The 10,359-nt window shown below is 40.4% G+C and overlaps 1 protein-coding gene across 1 annotated transcript in view; it reads left to right on the forward strand.

Annotated features, from left to right (window-relative positions):
• Positions 1–9,975, forward strand: part of CAMSAP2 (calmodulin regulated spectrin associated protein family member 2) — a 117,176-nt gene extending 107,201 nt beyond the window's left edge. The window contains exons 13-17 of the mRNA XM_084848208.1: positions 581–801; positions 1,505–1,577; positions 2,729–2,844; positions 4,320–4,438; positions 6,674–9,975. Of these exons, the coding sequence (XP_084704334.1) occupies positions 581–801; positions 1,505–1,577; positions 2,729–2,844; positions 4,320–4,438; positions 6,674–6,979 (835 nt within the window). The 3' untranslated portion in view covers positions 6,980–9,975. The remainder of the gene's footprint in view (positions 1–580; positions 802–1,504; positions 1,578–2,728; positions 2,845–4,319; positions 4,439–6,673) is intronic.
• Positions 9,976–10,359: the final 384 nt, after the last annotated feature.

The raw sequence follows: 10,359 nt of genomic DNA on the forward strand, positions 1-10,359 counted from the left end.
AAGCAACCAAATAAACCATGTGATTCTCACAAGTACACAATGCTAAAGTATTATTGGTTGATATTTCAGTATATCAGCTATTAGAACTAGTGTTAAAATAATAAGGGGACAGCTCACTGAATATTTACACTAATCCAGTCCCGCTGGATTTTTAGGACTGCCAGATGTTTGTTTTTTATTATTACATTTATGTCCCACCTTCTTTTTCTCTTGGAAGGAACCCAAGGCAGCTTATATAATCATCCCCCTCTCCATTTTATCCTCACAAATACTCTGTGGAGGTAAGTTAGGCTGAGAGCCAGTGACTGGCCCAAAGTCACCCAGTGAGCTTCATGGCCAAGTGGGGACTAGAACCCAGGCCTCCCGAGTCCCAGTCCAACACTATAACAACTACACCATTACAATGATTAATACATTGTTGTATTAATTGCCCTGCAAACCTTAAATTAGGCACGAATGCTAAAACCAGTTTTACACAAATATCTTGAGTTTATCGTGTGTGTGTGTGTGTGTGTGTGTGTGAGAGAGAGAGAGAGAGAGAGAAGGATGCTTTCACTTATGCCAGTGTTGCATTTCCAAGGAGGAAGTCTGAGGAAGAACGGCAGAAGAAAGAAGATGAAAGAGCACGTCGAGAATTTATTAAACAAGAATATATGAGGCGGAAGCAGCTGAAACTCATGGAAGACATGGACATTGTTATAAAGCCCCGCGCCCACTCATCCAAACATAAGAAGCCACGTCCCAAATCCATACATAGAGACCATATTGAGTCACCTAAAACGCCAATCAAAGGTCCTCCAGGTAATAAGTGCAAGGAGGAGTCTGTTGATGTTGAAGCTGCTAGAAGAGGAAGTAGCTGGCCATCACATAACTGAAATGTGATGCCCAGCTACTTCCTCTTCTAGGGCCTGCAATCCAGGGAATTTAAGTGCAGTAAGACTCCTGTTATACCTATTCTCCCCTCTTGTTTCTTGTTTTGCTTGCCCCTAGACTGAGGAATAAAGGTAAATGCTTTTGAGGTGGACTTTTGTTATGCCTTAATTACACTTGGGAAGGTGCAAGCAATTGCTGGTTTACCATAGTGCACCTCCCCAAATTAAGTTTGAGTGAACATTAACTGGACCAATACTTGGAACATCACCTCTGCTTTAGGTAGATATTCATACCTATGGTCCATGAACAGTGTTTATTATTAGGTTTGATATAACTAAATTCATGTTGTAAATTATCTGCTTCAGTGGTTTGCTATATATAAACCCTTGTGAAGGTCTTATCTGTATAAAAATATAGATAAAATATGTAGTGTGTGTGTATCCACATACAATTCATAGTACCAGTAAAAGAGAAATTTTTCTTAGAAATCTTAACAGCCTTCCTTTCCCAGTGTTAAACCTATTGAATAGACTCTGTTTTCTGTATCTTTATTCTTTTAAACTTCCTTGTATTTACCTAGGTTAACAACTTTACTGTTTTGTTGATGTTGTTCTCCCCCCACCCTCCCCAGTATCTAGCCTTTCGTTGGCATCGCTAAACACAGGCGACAATGACAGTGTGCAGTCAGGCAAGAGAACGCCAAGGTAAATCTTCAGTTAACAATTTCTGTTTGACAGAAATTATCAACTGACAGAAAGTTTTATCAAATTTGACAGAAATTATCAACTTTATATGATTGGCACAACATTGTTCACTCAGTGATGTGATAACTTGATGCATAATTTAAGAATAATTCATGACTTAACACTTTGGACCAATGATACAAACTGTGACTTGTTTCTGAACAAACTAGGTCTGTTCACATGATCATCTGGGTGCACTGTGGCCCCAAGACATGCCTGCATTTATTAATTCCTAGGCTGTGGTGAGGCAGTCATGAGCCTGTGTGATACACAGCTTTTGAGCATTTGCAGTGATCTGACAACACCAGTCTTGTATACCTATAGCTTGATTTCTACAGACTGGGAGCCTACATCTGTGGTGGTTTCATTCAGTGCTTTCCATGTGCTAGTGTTAATAGACTTAGAAATAGAATAAGCTTCACTTCTATGCATACTTAACTCAGTAAATATTAAATAATGGTCTCTTCACTCATTAGCTCCAGCCTTTATTGGCAGCACTCATCAAGGAGTAGGGAATTCATACTGGTGCTGCCTTCTCCATGCCCCTCAGGTGCCAATGAAGGGTGTAACAATAAGTAGAGAGGAGGCTTACATATGTTTCTTACTTATAGCAGCACTGCAAGAGGACTGGGGTGGAAATGTACACAGATTTCTCAGAAATTGGCCAAGAGTTCACTGAGGGAAAGGTGATGTGCTGTTTACACATTCCTGAGGTCTATATTCTAGACTGGCCTCTATATTCTAGACTGGGCTCTATATTCTATAGATACGGTCTATATTCTGGACTGGGGATGAGCAACTTGTGGCCTTCCAGATGTTTTGTCCTACAACTCCTATCAGCCCTAACCAGCAGAGCCAGTGGTGAGGATGATCGGCGTTGTAGGCCAAAACATTTGGAGGGCCAGAGCTTGCCCAATCCTGTACTGGACACTTGAAAGAATTAATCTGCTGCTACAGTATTTGGTTCAGTGTTTGTTTTTATGTAGGGTTCATATTCATATCTTTCAGCATAAAATACTGGGTTTTTTCCTCTTAATAACATAAAACATGCTTGTTAATATATTGGCAAAACACCGAAAGAACAAATTCTGGTTGTTAAATCATTTTTTTAGGTCTGAGTCTGTGGAAGGATTCTTATCTCCGAGTCGTTGTGGTAGTCGTAATGGGGAAAAGGATTGGGAAAATGCATCGACAACTTCTTCAGTGGCTTCTGCTACCGAATATACAGGTTGGTATTGTGAGTGTTGTTTGATGGAAACTCCTTGAAAATCTCAAAATGCTCTGGTCCAAAAATTGTGGGCAGGTCTGTTGTCCCCTTAGAAAATAATGCAGGACTCTTTTCCCTGCTTCTCCACCAGCCCTTGTCTTTGTGAAAAGTGTGTCTGCCAAACATATTGCAGTGTGGCTGGCTGTTACTTCCACGGGGAGAGGCCATCCATGCTTACTTATTTAGATCCAGTAACCTTGCACTTCCCGAGGGCCCCAGAAAACATTCTACTCATGTTTTAGAGGAAGCGCAACCTTTTGGCCCCAAGAGCTGCATGTGATGCTGGATCAGGGGCCACGCACACATCCCAGCAATCCTGACATGGATTCCCCCTTACTTGCTGCTAAGAGCGGTAGGGAAAGAGCTATCTTACGAGGATTGCTGAGGGAGGGAGTGGAGAGTCTTTTCTCCATCCCTCTCTCCCAGCAATCCTGACATAGATCTCTCTTTTTTCGTTGCTTCCACCAGTGAGGAAAGAGCCAGCTGTATCAGGATTGCCAAGAGTGGAGGTGGAGAGAAGGCCAACAATTGGTGTTAGCAGACATGGCAGTGGTGGCCATAATTGCAACAGTACGATCAGTGGGGGGAATTTGGTGGTCAGGGCACCCTGAGGGCCTGCAGTTAAGGCCTTGGAGGACTGCATGCATACACACACCCCAGGCTACAGGTTGTGCACCCCTGTTTTAGAGGGAGGACTAGGTGTTCATTTATATTTACCCTTTCTCGCGGAATTTAACTACATAAGATTCTACTAGTATAGTACTGTACTTGCTTCTTGTTCATGCATGTGCGGTAATTAGTTCCCCGTTTGCACCACTTACTGCTTTTTTGCACATTTATGCTGTGGGTAACAGTCCTTTACTTTTTATTCACACTATTGGAGTTCCGGAACTAACAAACAGCTCCCAAAACCTGGAGGTTCTCTGGGAGCTGCAGTTAAGACAAGGAATTGTGGAAGGTCCTATTTGTGTGTGAAAGTATTAGGGAATGGGCAGAAGTCTCTTTGGATCCAAGCTGTTGACAGCAATCCTAGAAATATTAGTAGGAAACAAGTCCCACCGAAGTAAATGGAGCTTACCTCAAGTAAGCAGGTTTAGAATCATAAGTGTTACGAGAAGTGGTACAGTTCCCTTTTTTTCCTTAGGCCAAAGGATTTTGTAAAACTTTACTTTTTTTATTCCTTATATATTTAATCCTATGAGAATACTTTGAATGGAAAAAGTACATGAAAGGCAGGTGGAGGCCCAAACAGCCCTCTTTAGTGATGCTTTAAATTGCTTCATCCAGTATCACTCTCAGGTTGATCAACATGCACCCTAGTCTGTCTCATTTATTTTACCCATCTTTGTGAAAATGAGGAAAACAGTGCATGACGTTTTAAGGCTTGCTCCTCTAAAACATATTGATTTTGCTTGAATGAATTATTCTCTCTCTAGGACCAAAGCTCTACAAAGAACCCAGTGCAAAATCCAACAAACACATCATCCAAAATGCCCTAGCTCATTGTTGTTTGGCTGGGAAAGTAAATGAAGGTCAGAAGAACAAAATATTGGAGGTAAGCCTAACCTGTAAAGGGGAGAAAGGAGGAAACGTAAGCTCCGAAGTGATTTGATATGCAATTTTTGATACGGCACCGTAGCCAATGAGGTTCCATTGTGTTTCAAGCGTGTCCAGTGGACGGGCTGCCAGAAGAGACAGACAGACAGACAGGACAACTATCCCAGGCCCAAAGCTTGGGATCATGTCCAGGGGCAGCTGCTGAGTAAAGTGGGGCAAAGCGTGTGTGAAATTAATCCTCTGGGGTGGGAGGTTGGCTGCTAGACCAGAAGCAGTGTGTAAGACACTTTTGCAATGTGCTTTTGACATGGCAGTGCTACCTTCCAAGCATAATCTGTCATGGGGAGGCAGTGACACTGCCTGGCCAAAAGCAGTGCATGAGCTGCTCCACAGCTGCCAACCTGACAGGTGCCCCGCCAGGTGTGAAAAGAGAGGATTATAGTGAGGCTTCTGGAGTGAGTTCTCTATCAGGATTTTGTTTCTTTGTCTTATCGGAAGGGGATCTTGTGAAGCAAACCTGTGCAGACTGTAGGTTTGCCACCCTCTCCTTAAAACCAAGGGCAGTTTTGTCAGGTGTGGAAGCTTCAGGAAAGCAGCTTTCTTTCCTCTGCAGGATCAGGCTCTACAAACTTTGGTAAATTACGTGGAGAAGGAATGGCTTTGGTTTGAAATACATTACAGTTTGGCTTTAAGAAGGTTGCAACCTTCTCCGAGCCTTCAAGATATAACGGAAGGTAAAAATCTACTTGTTCTTGGGAATAAATGCAGCATAAGAAAAGTCCTGCTGGATCAGACCAAATGCCTGTCTAGTCCTGCATCCTGTTTCTCACAGTGGCCAGCCTGATGCATCTCAGAAGTCCACAGACAGGACATGAAGGCAATAGCTCTCTCCCGCTGCTCTTCTCCAGCAACTGGTATACAGAGGCATGTTGCCCCTGAACTTGGAGGTAGCACATGTCCATCATGACTTGTAGTCATTGATAAACATACGCACCATGAATTTGACTAATCCCCCTTTAAAACCATCTAAGTGGGTAACCAGCACTACATCCTGTGCACTGAATTCCATAAGTTAACTGTGTACTATGTGAAGAAATACTTTGTTTTGTCTGTCCGGAATCTCCTGCCATTCAACTTAACCAGCATTTTGAATTGTGCCTGGAAACAGACAGGCACCTGTTATAACCTAAGAGGCATGTGCTCCCTATAATTGGCCCTGGTCAACAATCTGGCTGCAGCATTCTGAACCAGTTGAAGCTTCTGAACAGTCTTCAAAGGCAATAATCTAAACAAGATGTAACTAGGTCATGTGTCCAGAGACTGGGAAGGAGAGTTAGTGACATCATAGACTCTGGCTAACAGGCACCCTCCATTGCTGTTTTTCCCCCTGGTTCAAACAGAAAACTTCGGAAACTCTGGGGGGGGGAAATTTTCTCATCACTTCCCAAAACAGAAAAAGGTGTGTTTGGATTTCATGCAGTGATTGCACTTTTCAGACTGCTCTAAAAATGTTGTCTTATCTTCATCGGTAAAGTGCCCTAAATAGATTATGAAGGAGAGAGAATGAAAGATCCCCCCTGTTTACTTTTTCTTTTAAAAATATTTTTTCTAAGGCACTGTAGACATTAATAGTTGGTGCAAATCCCTGATGCAGGACTGAATTCTCAACTTCTCTCTTTCACCCTGGAGTTGTCTGCTGAGCTAAACTGTCTTCTGAATACAATATTGCTATCAGGATAGGAATTTATGCACTGTAAGATTCTCTACTAACGTATCTCATTGCCATGTTCTGATTATATAGATTTTTCAAGAGCTCTAAGTTGAAGTAAGAACATAGACTGGCACATCAAGAATATATCTAGTTCTTAAAATTACCCTTGGCACCTTATGGGACTTGCGATGTACAGGCATGTACATCACTTTATTTCTCTATAATTGATTACTCAGCAATTGATGGCAGCTGAATGTGTGCCAAGACAACTCCATCAAAAATCATATTTGAGGGGATATGGAAGTAGTATCTGTGTTGTTAGTTCAGTGGTGGCCCGTTCACTTGTGCAAGTGATGACTATGAATGTTTGAATCCACTTCCAGTTTTATTATATTTTCTAGAACATTTTGTGTTGTATGTGTTCAAATTAGAGCACTTTTTACTTAAAGGGTTCACAACCTGATCTTTAACTCTCGCATGATTTGAACTCTCTTTCCTTTTCTCCCCCTCCCCTCCCCAAAGGAAATGGAGAAATCAGACGCCAACAACTTCCTAATCCTCTTCCGGGACTCAGGCTGTCAGTTCCGATCTTTATATACATACTGCCCTGAAACTGAAGAAATTAGTAAGTTGACTGGGATAGGCCCCAAGTCTATCAGCAAGAAAATGATTGAGGGGCTCTATAAGTATAACTCTGACAGGAAGCAGTTCAGCCACATCCCTGCTAAAACACTCTCTGCCAGTGTCGACGCAATTACCATTCACAGCCATTTGTGGCAGAGCAAAAGACCGGTAACTCCGAAAAAACTCTTGCCTGCAAAGGCATAGTAACTTGTGGGGAGGTTCCCTTGCTGCATACAGTTGTGGCAACCTTGCACTTCATATTTGCTGCCTATTAAAAAATAGGTTCCTATTTGTCAACAAGACTTATTTGAACTCAAATCTGAAGAACAAGCTCTGTCATCATGCACAACTGGAATGTAAACACAGTATTGAAGACTTAGAGAAAACTGGCACATAGGTGAATAGGCATTCAGATGCTCATGGAAGATTGAGTCACCACTGGAGATGGGTATGTGCTTACACACAGTTTATAGGGTTCGTCTCTTCTCCATTTTAAAACACTGAATTATTGAATGTTTGCAAATCTGTAGTGACTGAAATTAAAGAAAATTTACATTAATTGCCTTATACTTTGGTGTGTTATGCTTGTTTGTGAATTGCTTTTGCTCTTTATAACTTTGCTTGGAAAATGTTCTGTCTTGATTTGCTACAATGTTAAATGTTTAGTGTCCTGCAGGTAACAAAAGGACACACACCTCTTTGCAATGAAATGAAGTTTTCAGTTCCTTTTCTGCTCTCATTCATTTCAAAGGGTTTTGCACAGGAAAAGTTCCTGGTGGAGAATACCCAGGATTAAATGTGGCTTATGTCTTAAACTCTGACAAGGAAATGCCTGTCATTTCTTGTTCTGCAAGGAAGCTTATTTTCTTCATCATTGTAAAGGTGAAATGAGATCGTTGTATGCACTGGTGCTTTGGGGGGTTTGTTTTGTTTTGTCCTTTTTCTTCTGGAGTCCACCCTACATTTCTGCCCAAACAGCTGTTTAAGCAGCACCCCAAGATTCAGCACTGGAGTGCTACTTGGTTTAAAAAAAAACAACAACACCTGAAGTTGAACAACATCACTTAAACATATGCAAGCCCATATGTACATGTAAGGGGTTCCTGGAATCAGGGTCCATGTACTTCTTCCATTTCAAAATCCTAAACAAAACAGTATTAACTGTGTTAAAACTAGACATTTTGTGTGAGTCCTTTTGAGAAACTTAAAATGAAATTTACCTAGATATGACTACTATATAAAAGCTATTCTGATAAGTCACCAGGATCATGCTACCCGGTATGTGGACCAAAGTAAATTTTATTCTGAGGCACAGAAGAGATGGATTAAATTTTGTTAACATAAATAACTGTATTGGTTAGGATACATGACATCCTGAGTGTACTGAAACCAAGAATAGCAGGGATCTTCAAGGTAATGGCAATGTAACAGTTAATTAAAATAATCACTGGGCCATCTTTTCAGTATTTGCAAAGGGCTACACATCTGATTACTTTAGAGAAGTAAATTTCTTTAAATTTCTTTAGAGAATTTCTGTTTGGAAGATTGTTTTTTTTTTAAAGAAGCCTATTCAATATAGTAAGTACTGTTCCGGCAGGTTGAAAAAGGTAAAACTTGAAACCTCCCTTTCTTTCTGTGATTGTTTTTTTTGGACATTTATACACCAGAAGACTTAGTTAGGGGTAGGAGGGGAGCTTGGTGGAACCTCATTCTCAGGAAAAGACTTGAATTACTGCTAAACCTGCTCCGTTTCACTGTTGCGAGAAGTGTTGGAACTTAAAGACAGTATTGAACTACCTGTCTGTAGTATGTACTTTATTATGTGTCCTGCAAAGGAGAACTTAACATTTTGTACACTTCTCCCATCAAACTGCTCAATTTGGAGGAGGAGTACTTCATTACAGTCTGCTTTATATAGAAGATGTACAGGAATGAGAAGTCCTTAAATAATTTAGAGAACAGTACTTTTTTTAATTATTAAAAGGCCTTAGGCATCAATGCATCTGGGTTGTTTATCAACATTTTCTCAGAAATGCAGTCAATATTTTACTGTAACTTATGTTCTTATATTTATGTATATTTGCTAAAACTGTACAAAAGAACCCCCTCCTGTTTTAATAGGTATGTGGCTCAAATCTATTTGTGGTTAGCTGATTCCTCCTGTTTGCATGTATATGGACCAGGATGTCTAACCCATCTTCTGTTTCAAGTGTAAACATATTGTGTATATTATATATATTTTAAAAAATATGAGAAAGAAGGTTTATACATTCTACCTTCTAGGCTTATCCTCCAACTAATGGCATAGGGAAAATTTATTGCACACCCATGTAAACGTACAACTAAGCTGAAACTAGTTCCAGTACATCTATGGTTGGGGGAAGAGCTGCTTGGGCATAAATGGGACAGACAAAAGGGGAAATCGCATGGAAGGTTTTTTTTAAACTAAACTATTCTTGCTTTAAAGAGAAATGTAATTTAAAGATATGCACCGCCTACTGATTCATGCACACCTATCTAAACAGGATGATTGCTGAAATGTGATAACAAAGGATGTCATTTTAAATTATTGAATGTATTATGAATTTTGTCTGCAGTTCAGAAAAAGACAACTGCAATGTCTAAAGGTAGAATGTGAATAATACAATTAAAGGTTGAGAGACTTGGGATTAAAATTTTACAGCATACTAGGACAGTAAGGACAGATTTCTTTTTTTTAAGCTTGCAAATTTTCTAATGACAGTATATCTTCATTTGGAATCTTATTTAGGAAAAAAAAAGCCTTTTGTGAAGAAGTCCAGTGTTTATCAGTGACATTATCAGAACACACTGGTGCTTTCATCAGAGGGGTGTTGTTTTTATTGTTTATATGATAGAATTTGCCAAACTTCCTAATTTCCAGGCCAGGTATTCAAACTCTGACAGTCATAGTGGCTACTGAAACCATTTTTGGATGACTGTTGTTGTGTGTTTTTAATTATTTGGCTGTTTAAAGCCAAATTCTGTTTATTTATAATTTAATGGGCACCGTCCGTTGAGAAATGTACAGTGTATTGTGTGCTTACTTGTCCACTTTTGTGGAGCATTGCTACCCTTTTTTTTTTTTCTCAGATGCTGTGCTGTAAGATATAGTCATATAGCGATTTACCTAGTACAGTGTAGTTCTTCCCTTCCATCTAAGTAATAAAAAGCATGGCACCAAAACATGGTTGTGGTTTTATCTTTCGTACATGTTTTCCATTCAGCTTCTGCAGCCATTATCACACACACACACACACACCCCTCTGAACAGCTAGTTTTCCTAGTTTGTCAGCTTGTGGAAGGGTACGCGGGTCCCACCTCACGTTCCCCCAAAGAGTCTGCTGGCATGCTCTTATCTCTTGATTGGCAACTGTGGGGCCAGTATTCTACAGGGAGCTAGATTTGACCCCAGAGGTATCAGGTACTGAATCCAAATACACATACACACATATCTGCCTTCCAAGATATATCTAGTCCAGCATTTTGTCCAGTAGCCAACCAGGTGCTTCTGGCTGGAAGTAAAAATATACAAGTGGGGTTTCACAACAAAATGTTGCAGTGTA

The sequence above is a fragment of the Heloderma suspectum genome, chromosome 4 (assembly GCF_057233095.1).
Source record: "Heloderma suspectum isolate Gila_16-S chromosome 4, 16-S_ref, whole genome shotgun sequence".
In the NCBI taxonomy this organism is placed as follows: Eukaryota; Metazoa; Chordata; class Lepidosauria; order Squamata; family Helodermatidae; genus Heloderma; species Heloderma suspectum.